At 46.9% G+C, this 18,885-nt stretch overlaps 1 protein-coding gene across 1 annotated transcript in view; it reads right to left on the reverse strand.

Annotated features, from left to right (window-relative positions):
• The window catches only part of mpnd (MPN domain containing), a 55,672-nt gene extending 37,512 nt beyond the window's left edge, over positions 1-18,160 (reverse strand). Inside the window, exons 1-3 of the mRNA XM_048559720.2 lie at positions 17,952-18,160; positions 3,094-3,305; positions 1,748-1,978 (exon numbers count right to left, since the gene is read on the reverse strand). Of these exons, the coding sequence (XP_048415677.1) occupies positions 1,748-1,978; positions 3,094-3,305; positions 17,952-17,955 (447 nt within the window). The 5' untranslated portion in view covers positions 17,956-18,160. The remainder of the gene's footprint in view (positions 1-1,747; positions 1,979-3,093; positions 3,306-17,951) is intronic.
• Positions 18,161-18,885: the final 725 nt, after the last annotated feature.

An 18,885-nucleotide genomic window follows, 5' to 3' on the forward strand; every position in this document is an offset into this window, starting at 1 on the left:
TGCCAGGGCTTGAAAACTGCAGCTAAGAGGAAATATTGTGTAGGTTACAACAGTTTTCCTTCGAACAGAGGTCTTACAGTGTACAGAATAATGAGGGGGTTGGAAACATCAATCACCCCGGGCACAGATTCCAGGTGACTGCCAGCAGGATTAGAGGGGACAGGGAAAAAGGTCTTTCCTCACGAGTTGGCAGTGGGAAAGGGAATTCATTGTCCAGTTCAGTGGTTGAGACAGATACTCTTCATTCATTTGAAAAGAATCTGAATCTGCCCCTGAAGCTACTGGTAGGTTCTGGAAAGTGGAATTTAAATGGGCAGCTATTATATTTAGCTGGTGCAGACAACAGGTTGAATGGCCTTTTTCTGAGCCATAACCTTTCTATTGATCCATCTGTTCCACAAATGCTAACTGACTGATCGAATATTATCTGGGGTTTACTCTAGCTTTCCAGCACTTCTGTTTCTAGTTATCTTTTAATTCTATATTGAACTTGCTTTGGCCTCCACAATTTTAGCTAAAGCTTCTATAAATGAGGAACTGGACTGAGTTTGCCAAAGCTCTTAAAAACAGGATGGCAGAGGCTGACGTGGGCTGGGCCTGAATCCATTTAGCCTCCAATGGTATCTTTTTAAAATAATGCTTTCACGGGACATGTGCGCCACTTGTAAGATGAGTATCTGTTGGCAATGTAGAGTCATAGGATTGTATAGCAAGGAAACAAACCCTTCAGTCCAACTCATCCACGCCAATCAGATATCCTCAAGTAATCTAGTCCCACCTGCCAACATTTGGCCCCTAAACTCTAAACCCCATCTATTCATGTACTTATCTAGATGCCTTTTACATGTTGTAATTGTACCAGCCTCTACCAATTCCTCTGGCAGCTCATTCTATACACATACTAGCATCTGCATGAAAAAGGTGCCCCTTAGGTCTCTTTTGAATTTCCCTACTCTGGGAAAACGACCTTGGCTATTTATTCTCTCCATGTCCCTCAAGATTTTATAAGCCTCTTTAAGGTCACCCCTCAGCCTCTGTCATTTCAGGGAAAATAGCCCCAGAAAATTCAGCCTCTCGCTATAGCTCAAACCCTCCAACTCTGGCAACATCCTTACAAATCTTTTCTGCACCTTTTCAAGTTTAACAGCATCTTTCCTGTAGCAGGGAGACCAGAATTAAACACAGTACTCTAAAAGTAGCCTCACCAAATGTCCTGTAGCGCCACAACATGACATTCCAACTCCTTTACTCAAAACTCTAACCAATAAAAGCAAGCGTACCAAACACTTTCTTCACTACCCTGTCAACTGTGACTCCATTTTCAAGGAACTATGAACCTCTGCCCCAAAGCCTCTGTCTGGCAGCACTCCCTAGAACCTCTCAGTGACTTTGAACTGAGTCGCTTACTAGGTCATTTTAGAGGAAAATTAAGAGTCAATCACATTCTTATGGGTCTGGCAGCCCTACCAAGAAAGAATGGCTGATTTCATTCCCCGTGAACCAGACTTTTTTTATGACAAAAAAAGCACACACATCTGATGAACTTTGTCATGGTCTCCATTATGGAGAATAGCTTTATATCCCAGACTTAAAATTTCAATTTAGATTTGTCCGGCTGCCATGTTGACACTTTAACCGGGCAGACGTCCCCAGGCACGTTACGCCACCAACTCTCCCCAAAATGGAACTCCAGTGCCAAAACCCAACAGAGCTCTCTATTAGACTGCATTTTGTTTGTGGACCATACCATTTCCACAGCCTGCAGTGGCGGCTGCTGCTTCCTCAGCCACATAGTCTTGTACTGATCCAGTTTTTGTCCCTTGTACTTCACAGAGGCCCAGCCACAGCCAGATTTCTTGGCTGGGTTGACGAGCTTTTTGCAGTGCGTGGCCCATGCGCTGGGAGAATTGAAAATCTGGCTGGTTTCTTGCCATCGGATCTTCCCGTCAGGCAACAGGTCCCCCACAAACGTCTTCCCCTGTGAAGAAACAGGAAAGCACACAATAGCCAACAAATTATATCTACACAAAACAACTTTTCACCCACAGGATTATTCACATGACTTCTTTCGATGCCTGACAAAATAAAGAAAAAAGAAACATAGCTTCCCTAACGAAGCGCACTAACTGGGATAGGGCTGACTATAATTTTAGGCCTCCTCCGTTTGAGGATCAGGTTGTTAGAACTGGCTAAACTACTCCATGAACTAGTACTCAGAAGAAGAAAAGTGTTACAAAGATCTAGTTATGGCATTTCTTCTGGAAATGAATGCAGGAAAAGCCCAGGATAAGTCTGTATACATAGGGCTGGACAAACTTGATACAAAGATGATAGAAAAGTCACAGTCTGAGGATTCAGGATATACCATTTAGGATGGTGTTGAGCAGAATTCTTTTCACTTAGGGTTGTGACATTGTGTAATTCTCTACCACGTTAGATGGTATTGACCAGGTCACTGAAGACAAAGAATGAAATAAAGAGATTTCTAAGGCATTATCAGCATCAAGGGATCTGGGAACAGGCCAGGAGTATGGCATTGAGCAAGAGGATGATCCATGATCATGTTGAATGGTGGAGCAGCTAATGGGCCAAATGGCCTATTCCTGCCACCTGTTTTGTATACTTGCGTGTGGTCAATTATGCTGTCTGCTGGCATCATTCTGTGCTTGGCTGTTCAGCCCTTGAAGCTCAGGCAACTTTGTCCTTTGTACACTTACCTTGCTAACTCACCCTGTTTGAATTACCTCAACATGGGGCTTTGAAAGGGGTCATTCCAAAGGCTGTTGCCATGTTGAGGATGATGTTTTTGATCAGAAAACAAAAGAAAAATCCAAAGGCAGCAAGCAATTATGTAGTAAACACAAACTGATGCAATGAAAGATTAGATGCGACTCCCAACCCTCCCAGATACAAAAAACCAAAAGCAGCCTCAGTCACAGCCATTCCAGGCCAGATGTGAAAATGAAGTTGGTGCAAGGTAGCAGTGGCTGGGCAAAGGGTGTGACACTGTATCCTGACAGCCCAACAGTTTCACAATAGGCAATGAGCAAAGCTGAGCGAAGAGGAAAAGAGGTGGTTAGTTTATTTTCTTACTAAATAGTGAATGGTGAGCAGGCCTTCTCCTGGCTGGATGACTCGGTCTTTGAGAAGCACGCGCAGTGTAATCCCACGACGAGTGAGCAAAGTTCCCCGGGGACTGTGCATTTTCCCCGCAGTCCCATTTTCTGCTTCTTCCAGGTTCAGATCCACATCGTCCTCCTCATCCTCAACTCCCTCCTCCACAGCGGGTGACGATGGGTCAGAAGCTAGGAACAAAGATACAGTCGTGAAAATGGTTAGTGGTTTTAGTGTCAGTCGACAATTGCAACATCCAGTGCGATACTTAAGCCAATTATCCTCAGGAAGCCCTGGTCAGCCCAGAGGTTGCTGGCACAGCCAAAGTCAGCTAAGGGCCATTGAAATTAGCATCAGTTCCACGGGGATAGGGACAGAAAAAACAAATATACCGAACAAACCGACTCGCAATCGCTTTCCATTGGGCACCAAATACAGTGTGAGGTTGAAGACCATACTGAACTCAGGTGTATTGCTCCTTACCTGACAATACAATCATGTGAGGAATGATCACTTAAGAGAAGCAGCACAGGGCAGCTAAAGCCTGGAGAGGAGCCATTACTCAACACAGATCACAGCCTCTGGGAGAGGCAAGGAAACAGAGCAAGGGGAAAAGAAGAATTCACCTTTGTAGTAAATACCAATGTCTGCAGTTCAGTGATACCCGGGATGCTAACATTACTGACTTAGAGGCCCAATTACTTTGTTTTTATTATTCCAGACTAAATCTGATCTCCTAACTGGTGAGCAAGTTTTAACTGAAAACATTGAAATTGTTTAAAGAAGTTGGAGCAAACTTTGAGTAGGATTCAATCAGTGCAGCTCAATTCATTATTTTTTTTGTCTGTAAATCCAAAAGCTGTGGGTAGTGAGGCCGACACTGTAGTTACAATGTTAACAAATGCTGTATTCCTGAAAACACTTTCAATAATAGGTTAAATTGAGGCTGTGCGCCAAATACAGGCCATACTCATTGATCTACATTGCATCCTTGTCCAGCAATGCCTTGATTTCAAAGCTTTCAATCCTTGTGATTGAATCCCTTTATGGCCTCACACTTTCTCCCCATTAGACTCTCCAGCCTTACAATTCCCAACTTTGCATCCATCCAAGATTTAGTGGTCCTCCAATTCCAGACTCTTACATATCCCTAATTTTCAGTGCCATACACTGGCAGCAAGGTTTTCTGTTACTTCAGTCCCAAAGCTCTGGAAACTCCTACCTAAGCATCTCTGTCTTCTTCCCTTCTGCCCAACATCAGCCATAATTCAGTCGGATGTTCTCTTGCTTTTAGGCCAGGATCAAGTTCCAAGTCAAAGATTTAAGTATAAAATCCAGATTGTACTTCAGTTCAATTCTGAGAGAATGCTGCGTTGTCAGAAATGCCATCTTTCCAAAGAGACTTTAAAGTCTTATCACACCTCCCAGTTGGATGTGAAAGTTGCTGTGTTACCTTTTCAAAGAACAGCAGGGGAGTTGTCCTGGTCTCCTGAGCAATATTTATTCCTTAAGCAGTAGCACCACAATCGTGACCAAAACATTGCCATGGGATCTTGCTGCGTGCAAACCGGCTGCCAGGTTTCCTATGCTGCTGTAGTAAATACACTTGAGAAGTGCTTTGGTCATGTAAATGGTTGTGAAAGCTTTTTTTTTCTTTCGAAATCCAAATTCTGTCTTTTCCTTTGAAATATATAAATGCAAGTCATTTACAGACTGCTACTTGTAGATTTTGACATTTTCTCTGGACTTTCACTTTAGTCCAGCGGGGTTTGTACATTTAACAGCAAATAAAATGGAAGTGTCAGTGGTGTAGAGATTAGCGACACATCATAATATTCAAACTTCACACAGCAATCCAAACAAAATGCTGTAGTTGATCAGAGATTTCCACAGGTCATTGAGGAGGGATATGCAACTCAAGTAGTATCGTTAGTTAGAAAACTAATATTTCCTTCGAGGAATAGGAACAGAAGAACATTATTTAGACTGTGAAGTCTGTTTGCCATTCAATGAAATCATGATTGAAGGATAATCCATCTCCAAATAGCCTTTTCTCCCCCACTCTTAAGTAATTTTGGCAAACAAAACTCCAATTTTAGATTAAAAATTATAAAATCAATAACTGAATTAGTATCAATTGCTGATTACAGAGTAATGTAGAAATTGTTAATAATTTCACTCCTGGAAAAGTGACAGGTAGTTCTGCTATAACGCATGTTTTATAAACACAAATCAGCTGTCAAGCGATTGATGAATAGTGGGTGCTGTTTGCATAACACAAACTTTCTGCTGTACAAGCATAGTAATTTCCCAATAACACAATTTTCTACAACGCAAGGTCACATAAGAATGCAATTATCATGATACAGGAGAACTAGCTGTATGGCTATAATGTGTTGACTATAGTCTAGAACAATGGAAATCAGTGGACGTTGTTTCTCAACCCTTGCTTGCCCTTAATGGCTTGAAAACTTTGATCAAATCTTCCCTTAAGTCCTTTTCAATTCCATGTTACACAATCCTAATTTATAAAATCTCACCTCATAAATTTAACCCTTGCAGGTCAGGTACCATTCTGGTAAAACTATGACACCGCACATCTTCCAAGGTTGATATATCAACCCTATGATGAGATGCCCACAACTGCTTCACAGTTCTCCAGCTGGGTTCTAACCTAAGCTCTGTATCGTTGAAGAACATCTTCCACTCTCTTATATTCTAGACCTCTAGGTCTAAAGGCCATTATTTCAGGAGGCCTTTTGACTTTTTTCTTTACCTATTCATGACATATTAGTGATCTATATATCTGGTCACACAAACCCATTCGGACCCCACGGCATGAAGATTTTTCACCATTTAGAAAGTACCCTATTCTAGCCCTTTACGTCCCAAGTTGGAATATCTCATTTTGTTTACATTTAAATTCATGTATCACAATGTGCAATGTGCTTGAATTGTTGTACTTCCAGCTACACTCCAGCCAATCTTTGAGCCATTGACAAATTTAAAATTGTGACTATCAATCCCTTTATGCAAGTTATTAACATGGACAATGAATAGCTGAGGTACCAACATAGGTAGAAGATAAGAACTAGGAGCGTGAGTAGGCAGTTCAGTACATTGAGCCTGTTCCGCCATTTGATACGATCATGGCTGATCTCACCTCAGCCTCAACTCCTTTCTCTTGCTCACTCGCCATAACCTTCAACCCATTACTAATTAAAAATCTGTCATCTATCTCCTCAAATTTACTTAATGTCCCAGCATCCACTGCTCTCTGAGGTAGTGAATCCTTTGAGAGAAGTAATTTCTCCTCATCCATTACTCCTTAGCCCAAAATAACCGCTTGTTCTCGATTGCCCCCACATTAGGAAACATCTTTTCTACATCTACTTTGTAAATCCCATTAAAATCTCATGTACCTTAATCAGATCACCTTTCATTCTTCTAAACTCCAGACAGTATAGGCCTGAACTGCTCAAATATCTCTTCACAAGTTAAACTGCTCATCCCTGGAATCAAATCCAGTGAATCTCCTCATTGGATGGCACCAGTTAAATCCTGCCAGTAAGAAAATCAATCCAGTTTCCTTACTTGTTATCCCCAGTTGCACAACCAATTTCTTAACCAAATCAATTATCAACTCATTAATTATTATAACACAATCAATTATCCTCACTTCCAATCACTCCTAAGCAACTCAATGCTTACAATTAATATTTTTCTAAAAATAAAACAGTCCAAAGAGGAGTGGAAGACTCTGCATCTTCATCTGAGTCCAGTGGTTTAGAGACAATGGCAGAATTGACTGTAAGTGTCTTACATACCTCCACATCCAAAGTATCACTCTCCGCCACTTCCATCACCTACAATCCAACCCCACAACCAACGATACATTTCCCTCCCCACCCCATCTGCCTTTTGTAAGGACTGCTCTCTCTGCGATTCCCTACTCGGCTCCACACTCTCCACTAGCCCCACACTCCTGACATCTTTCCCTGCAACCGCAAGAAGTGCTACACCTGCTCCTACACCTCCGCCCTCACCTCCATCCAAGGCACAAAACAAACCTTTCACGTTACGCAGGGTTCACCTGCACGTCCGTCAATACAGTCTACTGCATCTATTGCTGCCGATGTGGCCTCCTCTACATCAGTGAAATCAAGTGGAGGTTCAGAGACTGTTTCGTATAGCTTCTGCGCTCTGTTCATGACAAACAGCAAATGACAACACCTTCTGGTCGCGAACCATTTCAACTCCCCCTCCCAATCCCACTCCCTGGGTGACATGTCCACCTTGGGCCTCCTCCAGTGTCACAATGATGCAACCCACAAACTGGAGGAGCGGCACCTAATATTCTACCTCTGGAGCCTACAGCCCGATGGGCTGAACATGAATTTACCAGTTTCAAAATCTCCCCACCCCAGGCCTCATTCTATGACCAATCCTCCCTCTCATCCCCGCCTTCTCGATCTGACACAACCTGTCCATCTTCTCTCCCACCTATCCATTTCACCCGTCACTGCCTACTTACACTCACTTATCACCATCCCACCTACCTTCCCCAGACCCACCCATCCTCTCTATTTATTTCTGAGCTCCCTTCCCCCTCCCCAATTCCTGAAGAAGGGTCCTAACCAGAAACATCAACTTTCCAGCTCCTCTGATGCTGCCTGGCCTGATGTGTTTCTCCAACTCCACATTGTGTTATCTCCAACTCTAGCATCTGCAGTTCTTACTATCTCTGAATTGAGTTTGAGATAGTGAAAAGGTACTCCTAGCAACCGCAGGTCAACACAAAAGGCACTGTATTGACAATATCATCCCGAGAGGTCATGCCTTACAACCTCAAAAACAAAAGTAGGCCACTCAGCTATTGGAATCTGCTCCGTTATTCAATTAAATCCTGGCTGAACAGATAATCCTTAACTCCATGTCTCTGTCTTTTTCCCTATTACCACGGAGATGGTAATCCAACAGCCCGCTATGGTTAAAAAAAAACAGCAGATTCACCACCCAGGAGAAATTCTTTCCCATTTGTATTAAATGTGACACGCTTTGTTCTCAGAGTATGCCCTCTGGTCCTAATATCTCCCATAAGGAGAAACAACCTGTCTACATGTACTTTGTCAAGTCCTCTAAAAATCTTATATGGTTCAACAGGATGCCTCTCTTTCTTATATATTCCAACAACTTCAAGTTCCAAACAACTGAACCTAATTCAGCCAAGTGGAGGGGAGAGGGTGCTGATAGGCTTGGTTGTGGAAAATTCAGCTAGGCTCAAGATCATTGATTGGGAATAGGTGTTGAGAAAAGGCTTGCATATGCTGGTACCACAGATATTAGCTCACAAATTAACCTTTGAAGCCTCCAAATACATGGTTTTTATATGACGAGTACAAAAGCGAATTCACTATTTTGAAATGTCATTGGCATCTCACAAAAAAAAAGTGGGCATGTCTTCAATTCCCATATACACTTGCGACACATGGTCTTTTTCATCTGCTTGATCCCTTACATCTAGTAATCAGCTGGCAGTAAGTTGAAACTTTCATGAAGTGAAAGGCTGAGGCTAACTATTCTTGGGAGTACAGCACGTTGTGACTGAAACAGAAGTGAAGTGTCAATGTGTACATAAAAACATGATCTTTGAGGCTGGAAAAAAAATGTCATCTTATGCTCCAGACTAACACTTCTGCCATGATTTACAGTAATATATTTGGGAAGGTAAAGCAAGGCAAGAGATTACCAAATAATAACAGAATACACTGAAGTGTAGGTAAGAAAATGACATTGGAGTGCATGTCCACAGTGTACTAATAGTCGAGGTCAGGTTGATTAGATGGCTAAGATGACATACAGGAAACTTACCTACTCGACTGAAGGATTACATGATGCTACAGAAATGGAATTTATGGAACACATTATTGCTGATATCTTTGTTTTTTTTGAAGAGATTTTTCATAGAATCTCTATAGTTCTGGATGTGAGTTTGCTCGCTGAGCTGGAAGGTTAGTTTTCAGAGGTTTCGTCAATTTTTTTATTTGAAAAAATATACTTTATTCATAAGATGTACAAAAAATAAAACATATTTATACTCCTACCCAGTCATGCAAGCCACTCTGGGTTACCCAGGGGGTACGTACACCAACTAAAGGAAAAAAAAACAAAACAAAGAAGAAAAAAAAACAAAGCAAAGAAAATACCCCGGCAGTCGTCTCTCCGCACAGTCCTGTCTGACCAGTTGGGGAAGGCGCCAGCTGGGCCCAGTTACCAGATAGGGCCCTTTTTTTCTATTCTGGACGAGGGGTTTCATACAGTGGTCTTTCCCCACCGCGCCTTGGCGGCAGCTGCCCCAAGCTTTAGCGCGTCCCTCAGCACGTAGTCCTGGACCTTGGAGTGCGCCAGTCTGCAACACTCGGTCGGGGTCAGTTCTTTCAGCTGGCAGACCAGCAAGTTGGGGGCAGACCAAAGGTCGTCTTTCACTGCATTGATGGTCCTCCAGGTGCAGTTGATGTTGGTCTCGGTGAGCATCCCGGGAAACAGCCCGTAGAGCACGGAGTCCCGCGTCACGGAGCTGCTCGGGACGAACCTCGACAAATACCACTGCATTCCCCTCCAGACCTCCTGCGCATAGGCACACTCCAGAAGGAGGTTATTGACAGTCTCCTCCCCCACGCAGCCACCTCGAGGGCAGCGTGTGGTGGCGCAGAGATTCCAGGCATGCATAACGGATCTCACTGGCAGAGCCCCTCTCACCGCCAGCCAAGCAATGTCCTTATGCTTGTTAGACAGTTCTGGCGATGAGGCATTCTGCCAAACAACTTTGGCAGTCTGCGTGGGGAACCACACGACGGGATCCACCCTCTCCTTTTCCCGAAGGGTCTCGAGGATACTACATGCTGACCACTGCCTGACGGCCTTGTGGTCAAAGGTGTTTCCCTTCAAAAGTTTCTCCACGAAGGACAGGTAGTACGGGACGGTCCAACTACTCGGAGCGTTCCGCGGCAACGAGGCCAGGCCCATCCTTCGCAACACCGGGGACAGGTAGAACCTCAGTAAGTAGTGACACTTGGTGTTTGCGTACTGAGGATCTACGCAGTTTGATGCAGCCACACACAAAGGTTGCCAGAGTGAGGGTGGCGTTCCGTACTCCCTTTCCCCCATTTTCCAGATCTTTGTACATGGTGTCCCTGCGGAGCCGGTACATCCTCGACCCCCAAATGAAGTGGAAGATGGCCCGGGTGACCGCAGTGGCGCAGTCCAGGAAATAGGCCAGGCCTGCGCCTCATACAACAGTATCGAAAGCCCCTCGCACCTGACAACCAGGTTCTTACACGCGATGGAGGGGGACCGGAGCGTCCACCTGCCCAGCTTCTGCTCCAGTTTGGTGATACGCTCCTCCCAAGTCTTAGTGCACGCCCCAGCTCCACCAAACCAAACACACAGCACCTTCAGGTAGTCTGTCCTGACGGTGAAGGGGATGAAGGAGCGGTCGTCCCAGTTCCCGAAGAACATGGCCTCGCTCTTACCCCTATTGGCTTTGGGAGCCGAGGCCAGTTCAAACTGGCCGCAGATGTCCAACAGCCTACTCACTGACCGACGATCGGTGCAGAAGACGGCGACATCGTCCATGTACAGGGAGGTCTTGACCTGAAGGCCTCCGCTGCCTGGGATAGTCACGCCCTTCAGGCTCACGTCCTTCCTGATGGATGTGGCGAAGGGCTCCACACAGCACACAAACAAGGCAGGAGAGAGCGGGCAGCCCTGCCTGACTCCAGATCTGACGGGAAAACTGTCCGATTCCCACCCGTTGAGCGAGACTGCACTAACGATGTTGGTGTAGAGCAGCCGGATCCAATTGCAGATGCCCACCCCGAACCCCAATTTGGAGAGGACGTCCCTCATGTAAGCATGAGAGACCCTGTCGAAGGCCTTCTCCTGGTCCAGGCTGACGAGGCAGGTGTCCACCCACCTGTCCTGCACGTAGGCAATCATATCCCTGATGAGCGCGAGGCTCTCAGCGATCTTCCTGCCCGGCACAGCACAGGTTTGGTCAGGGTGAATCACCGATTCCAGGACAGACCTGACCCGGTTGGCTATGACCTTGGCCAGGATTTTGTAGTCCACGTTCAAAAGTGAAATGGGACGCCAATTCTTAATTTCTTCCCTCTCCCCCTTCCTCTTGTAAATGAGGGTGATGATGCCCTTCCTCATGGACTTGCACATTTCCCCTGCCCAAAGCGCACTATTGTACACCTCCAGCAGGTCCTGGCCGACCAGGTCCCACAGAGCGGAATACAGCTCGACCAGTAAGCCGTCGCTCCCGGGAGTCTTATTCCTCTCCAAGGACTTGAGGGCTGTGGTCAACGCGTCCGGGGATATCGGCCGGTCCAGCCACTCACTCGTGCCGTCGTCTAAGACCTCCGTGATAGACGACAGGAACGACTTGGAGGCCACGCTGTCCGTGGGCTTCATGTCGTACAGTCCGGCATAGAAGGGTCTGCTGATCCTCAAAATGTCGGGCCGAGACGACGTCACCGAGCCGTCGTCCTCCTTCAGCTGGCTAAGCACAGAGCTCTCTTCGTGCACCTTCTGAAAGAAGAAACGCGAGCACATCTCGTCCTGCTCCACAGAGCGCACCCTGGACCGGAAGATTATCCTGGAGGCCTCAGCGGCAAAGAGCGAGGCTTGCTGGCCCCTCACCTCGCGGAGGTCCTCCGTGACATCGACCCCCATCAACTGCAGAAGGAGCAGGTTCTGCACCCTTTTCTGGAGTCGCGACAGCTTTCCCGCCTCTCTCTCGCCTTCCGAACACCCTTGAGGACAAATAACCTCGATGTTCTCCTTCACTGTCTCCCACCAGTTGCCCGGAGAGTCAAAAAGGGGTTTCACGGTTCTCCAACCAGCGTACTCCCTCTTAAGCTCCACGACGTTCTCTGGGGTCAACAGAGTCGTGTTGAGCTTCCACGTCCCCTTGCCGGCCGGCTGGTCGTCCTGTAAGTGACAGTCGGCCAGCAGGAGGCAGTGGTCAGAGAAGAACACCAGCTTGACGCCAGTGGACGTGACCGAGAATGCCCGGGACACAAACAGGAAGTCTATCCTTGAGCAGATAGACCCGTCTGGCCGCGACCAGGTGTATCTCCGCTGCACTCCGTCTGCGGGGTGCTGAAGACGTCGAGTAGCTTGGCGTCCTTCACTGTGCCCATCAGGAATCTGGATGTGACGTCCAGTTGACTCCCCCCACCCGCTGTCCCCACGCTGGATCTTCCCTCTGCATCGATGATGCAGTTGAAATCTCCGCCTAGGACGACCAGCCTGGACGTAGCCAGCAGGGGTGGAAGCCGCTGCAGGACGGCCAACCGCTCACTCCGTACCGCTGGGGCGTACACGTTGATCAGCCTCAGGGGAGCGTTCCTGTAGGTGACATCAGCCACGAGGAGGTGCCCCCCCCCCCACCATCACCTGAACTTGAGAGATGGTGAAGTTGCGCCCCCACAGCAGAAGAGCCAGACCCGAGGAGCGACAGTCGTCACCCTCTGACCAGATCGAAGGCCCACAGGTCCAGGCGCCTGACCATTTCCTGTACCTGCTGAGGTGCAGTATCCCGCTCTCCTGCAGAAACAGGATGTCTGCCTTGACGGTGGTCAGGTAGGCCAACGTGGACACACATCTTGCGGCGGACTTGACGCTGTGGACATTAATGCTCGCAACTTGTACCCCCATTTTGGGCAGTGACCGCAGTACCCTCCCCAAGTCCAAGGTCCAGCCCCTCCATTTGTCCCTTCATGCCCATTGCCCGGGCTAACTGCTGGACGCTCTCTGGGCTCAGGAAACCGTCCGTGCTGCCTTCCAGGTGGCATTGCCCTGTCGGGGGTATGGAGGCAGGAGAGTCCGGCTCTGGGTCAGGCTGGGGACACGCTGTTTCCTCCTTCCCGCCTGAAAATCTCAGGGGGACATCCAGGGCGCCAGCGGCGCATGGCTGGGTGTTGGAGGGACCCTCAGGACGCCTCCCGTCACCTGGAAGCGGAGTGATGCTTTCCTTCTCTCGAGATCTTTAGCTTCTGCTTTGGGCGGGCCTCCTCCGAATCTCCTTCGTCAGAGGAGCTCTAATAGCCCCCCTGTAGCTGCCTCTTCCCGCCTGATGGTTGCGGTGCCTGGGCCCGCCACCGCGCCTTCCTCCTCGCTTTCCGGACCATCATCCACTCCACTGTCACCTCCTCCATTGACTCCAGGTTGTTGGGGGGGGGGGGGGGGGAGCGGAGCCTGCAGGGGCACTTTGCTGGCCTCGGGTCCATCCTGCGGGGCTGGGCCCTCCTGCACATTCGGTGGGGGGGGGGGGTCCTTGCAGGGTCCTGGTGCCTTCCTCTCCTCTGGGGGGGGGCTTGCCCCGCATTGCCCCTGCCAGCGACCTGGGTGTAGGTGGTCTCCCGCTGCGGGTATGCCCTATAGAGGTGGCCCGCTTCCCCGCAAAGGTTGCAGCTTTTTTCTTTTGGGCAATCCTTTGCAAGGTGTCCTTCCCCCCTGCAGATGGTGGCTTTGCAGTCGGCCGCCTCGTGACCTGACCTACCACAGGCATGGCAGACTTTAGGTTGCCCTGCGTAGGTCAGGTAGCCCTTGCTCCCGCCGATCGCGAAGCTGGACAGTGGGTGTACGATGTTCTCGTCCGAGCCCATCCTCAGCATCACCCTGACCTGCCTCTTACTGGTCCAGATCCCGAAGGGGTCCATGATGTTGGTTAGGTCCCCTTCCACCTTCACGTACCTTCAGAGGAAGGTCAGGACATCAACTGCTGGCACATGCGGGTTGTACATGTGTACAGTCATCATACAGCTCCTCTGCACTGGCATTACGAACAGCGGGACAGCGGTCAATACAGAGAGGAGGCCCTCACCTCCTTTCTGCTTGAAAGCCTTCAGGAAGCGCTCACAAAGCTTGGCACTCCTGAAGGTTACATCATAAAAACCTCCTCCAGAGAAATCCTGCAGGCAGTAAATGTCCGCAGCAGTGAACCCACAACAGTCCAACAGGACCCTCTTCACGAAGAAAGTGTGGTCCACAGGTGCACCTTCATCCACCTTCTTCACGGAAACACGGATGGTGTTCCGGACCCCCTGACCCGGGGCACGAGCACTCACTGCAGCCATCGTTGCAGGTTGGCTGCTCCCCCGAGCCAGTGTTAGGCCGAAGCCAGCATTAAGATCCACTGGTTGCAAGGGTGCACAGCCAACCTGACATCTTCCTTCCACCTCCAACACAGTCACGCTCTCCTCTTCTCGGTCCACAAAAGAGTGGGTCTTTATTTTGTTCCGGATATAAGCTAGTTCACTGAGATGGAAGGTTTGTTCCCAGATGTTTCGTCACCATTCTAGGTAACATCATCAGTGAACCTCCAATGAAGCGCTGGTGTTATGTCCCACTTTCTATTTATCTGTTTAGGTTTCCTTGGGTTGGTGATGTCATTTCCTGTGATGGGGATGTCATTTCCTGTTCTTTTTCTCAGAGGATGGTAGATTGGCTCCAAATCAATGTGTTTGTTGATGGAGTTCCGGTTGGAATGCCATGCTTCTAGGAATTCTCGTGCATGTCTCTGTTTGGTTTGTCCTAGGATGGATGTGTTGTCCCAATCAAAGTGGTGTCCTTCCTCATCTGTATGTAAGGATACGAGTGATAGTGGGTCATGTCATTTTGTGGCTAGCTTTCTGCCTGTTTGTCCAATGTAGTGTTTGTCACAGTTCTTGCAAGGTATTTTGTAGAAGACGTTTGTTTTGCTTGTTGTCTGTATAGGGTCTTTTAAGTTCATTAGCTGCTGTTTTAGTATGTTGGTGGGTTTGTGGGCTACCCTGATGCCAAGGGGTCCGAGTAGTCTGGCAGTCATTTCGGAAATGTCTTTGATGTAGGGCTACAAATCTTCTCAAAACTTGCTAATGTCTATAGTGCGGAAACAGGCCATACGGCCCATTGACTCCATGCCAACCATCTGAAGAGCATTCCACCCAGCCCATACCCTATCCCCGCAACTTTGCATTTCCCATTGCTAACCCACCTAACCTACATATCCCTGGACACTATGGGGAATTTAGCACGGCCAACCCACCTAACCTGTACATCTTTGGACTGTGGGAGGAAACCCACGCAGAAACAGGGACAATGCACAAACTTCACACAGGCAGTCACCCGAGGGTTGAATCAAACCCAGGTTCCTGGCGCTGTAAGGCAGCACTGCAAATCACTGAGCCACCGAGAACAGATTTTTCATCTAACCAGATTTTAAGACAATTATAAGCCCCAAAAGTGTATTAAAACCTGATTGATTATCATTTTTGTTTATTAAACAGGTAAATACAATGCAATAATAATGGATGAAGGTGGCCCACTAGATCCTATTCTGGATTATCATTCTCACCATTTCCTATTACGATTTCATCCTATCAAACAGATATTACTGTTTAATGTATGACTTGAATACTTGTACCTGTGACTCCTTCATTACTACCCTATTTTATCTGGTTTATGAATTATCTAGGTCCTAGGTGTGATGTCTGATTCAGAGGCAAGATTCACTTATTTTCTTCAATTCCTGAAAGCAGCGTCTAGGACTGGCTTACAGTTTCACAGCACCCTAAAGTTCTTTAAACTCTGTGAAATGACTTAACCTTTGTGTGGGAGATGAGCTGTTAGAGAGAACTGAAGCCAAGCTCACATACAAGTCTACCAGTTTCAAAATATGAGCAATTTACACTTCCAAAACGAGGCATCTACTCTTATTTTAGAGCTTTTGGCTAATACAATAAGCTCTTACGTGTCAAGCATTCCATCCTTTTGAGCAGAGAATTCTAAACCCCAATCCTCTGAGAGGATTTTACCACAACTCCCCTTTAATCCTCCGGCTAGTTACTTTTTAAAGTGTACACCTTCTGGTTATTGATCTCTCTCCGAAGAGAGTTATGACTTTCTTACCCACTCAATCGAGTCCCCTAAAAATTTTATACAACTCAGTTAAATCTTCTCTCAGGCTCCCTCATCCCAAAGAAGATAATCTCAACCTAGACAATTGATTCTCACAGATAATCTTCTTGCGCAGACAACATCATTCTAATCTTCTCCAGACTGCAATCACATCCTTCATGCATTGCAGTCACCAGAACTGTACGTGGTTCTACAGTTAAGGCTAGCCGGTCTTTCAGCTCTAGTTTCTTGCTCTATGTTTCATACCATGGCTAATTTCAGTCATGGCTCATTTGTTAGTACTGCCCCTAAAAAAAATACAGGTTAAGAGTTCAAGTTCCATTCCTGATCATTAAAATCAAGGCAGACTACCAAGTGAGTGCTGCACATTGGGGCATGCAGTATTACTGAGGAGACATTAAATCAAGACCCTCAAGCCCCATCTGTCTGCTTTGTTGGATGTAAGAACTACTGTACCCACTATTGGGACAAAGAGCCAGGGAGTATCCCCAGCATTCTGGCCAATATTTATCCTTCAATCTACATAATTCAAAAGGTTACATAAAAGCCAAATATAGTGGATGCAGGAAATCTGAAATAAAAACACTGGAGAAACAGCAGGTCTGGAACATTGGCGGAGAAAGGAACAGAGTTAGTGATTTAAGTCTGATACAAAGACTCATATTGGACTGTTTCTGCCTCCACAGGTGCTACCAGACCTTGTGCCATATTAACAATAAGAAGTGGTTATAATTCTTAAATCATACTTCATTCCCTCTGCGTGGTCTGTGTTCTCAATCATCAGGAATTGTTGTCTTTTGAGATTTTGTTTTGCTTCCTGACTTACTACTGCTCCTATTTTCTTTGTTACTACAACCTGCTGAGTTTCTCCAGCACTTTCTCTTTGAAGAGCAGGATTATATATTCATTACCACATTAGCCTACTGTGCAATAATTGGCTACAGTGCTTCCCATATTGCAAGAGACTACATTTAAAAAAAACACATTGGCTATAAAATGTTTTAGGTTGTGAAAGAGTCCAATGTGGTTGCACATCTTATCTGATCCATACTGCGAAAGATACCCTACCAGCAGAACGTAAACAGTTTAAGTGCTATTGAGAATTTTAAACAACACTAAAGCGATGATTTTTGAGAAGTACTGTCATTTCAGCTTTTTATGGCAGTTGATTTTTTTTAAAAAAACTGACTACTGGAATAAATTAACACAGTTGGGGGAGGAGAACTTCCTGTGCAAATGTATTCCAAATGATTTCTCTAGAATTAGTTAACGTTGCAGCTGTGTTCTGAATTATTTCAATTTTGAAAAGCTTAAAAATAAAGCCACAGAATTGAAAAAAAGAAGATAAATGCCTGGTCCTTTTTTCAGGAAGGAAGTTAAGCAAGGAGTTAGGATTCAAACCAAATCTGTTTCTCTGCCCCCACCCCACAAAAAAGGGTTACAGGATGTATTGTGTACAATAATTAGAAACCAGTACACAAACACCACACCGCAACTCAGCTTGATGTTCAACGGAAACCCAGCCCACCGCAGGTAGCAAACACCCATTGGCCGGCCGGAACGGCAGCAAGCCACAGCCAGGCCACCGATTGGCTGCGGCGGCTGTCTATCTGCGCGCAACAACAGCAGCGCGTTCGGTTGCGCTCTGCGCTTTTCCCTTTGTAACAAACCGAGCGACACTTGGGTTCGTCTCTTTGGTTTCACTTTTAGGTTGAGGGGTGAGGAAGGCGAAGGGCTGCAACAAAAATCTCCAAAGACAGCAAAAGTGCCGTCGATGAAAAAATACAAACACCGGCGGAGAGGGCGAAGCAGGTGTAAGAATTACAATCAATTCTAATCGTTAACGTGACAGAGGCAGGGAGACTTACCCATTCCTGTCAGAAAAGCTTCTTTTCCTGATTTTTTCAAAATTTTTGTTCTTGTTGCAAGTTGTTTCCCCTTCTTTAGTCCTTGCGCTTTGGTGAGGTGAAGAGATGGGCAGTGTGTGAGGGGTGAGGGTTTCTCCTTCCACAGAGAGCAGCTTTGTTGATGAGAAAGAGAGAGACACTAGACACTGGGAGGAGAAGCATCCAGCAAGCTGCCGCTGCGTCACGTGATCACAGCCCACGTGCCCCATTCATCTCCCAAACACACTGCAGTCTCCGTCTCCAGCCACACGCTCCGCACTCGCCTCCTGTATGTCAGGCACCACATCACCAAACACAGACAGCTAAGAACTGCAGGTGCTGCAGTCGCAGAACGTGGAGCTGGAGGAGCTCGGTGTCCCCAGGGGGTGGGAGGTGAGGGGTGGGTGAGAAAGCTGACGTTTTGGGTCGGGGACCCTTCTTTAGGAGTCTGAAGAAACCTTAGGAATTTGTCCACGCAGACCAACAACTCCCCGATTTTTCTGAGCCTCTCCCAGCGGCCTTACGTACTGGCCCAGAAAATGGACTGACTGTACACCACAGTCTGTGAGTTGATGCTTCGGGTGGACTCGTGAAGAAGGATCCCAGCTTGAAACAACGAGATGTAGAGCAGGATGAACACAGCAGTCCGAGGAGGATGAACACAGCAGGACAAGCAGCATCAGAGGAGTAGGAAAGCTGACATTTCAGGCCTAGACCCTTCCTGAAACATCAGCTTTCCTGGTCCTCTGCTGCTTGGCCTGCTGTGTTCCTCCAGCTCCACCGTATGTTATCTCTGACATCTGCAGTTCATTCTATCTCTTTGAGTACACAATTGTTTCAGCAGAGGATGGGTTAAGGGATATACTAGCATTAGTTCAATCTAACTGAGATGAATAGCTGGCCCATTTTCTGAGTC

This window comes from Stegostoma tigrinum, chromosome 30 (assembly GCF_030684315.1).
Source record: "Stegostoma tigrinum isolate sSteTig4 chromosome 30, sSteTig4.hap1, whole genome shotgun sequence".
Taxonomy (NCBI): domain Eukaryota; kingdom Metazoa; phylum Chordata; class Chondrichthyes; order Orectolobiformes; family Stegostomatidae; genus Stegostoma; species Stegostoma tigrinum.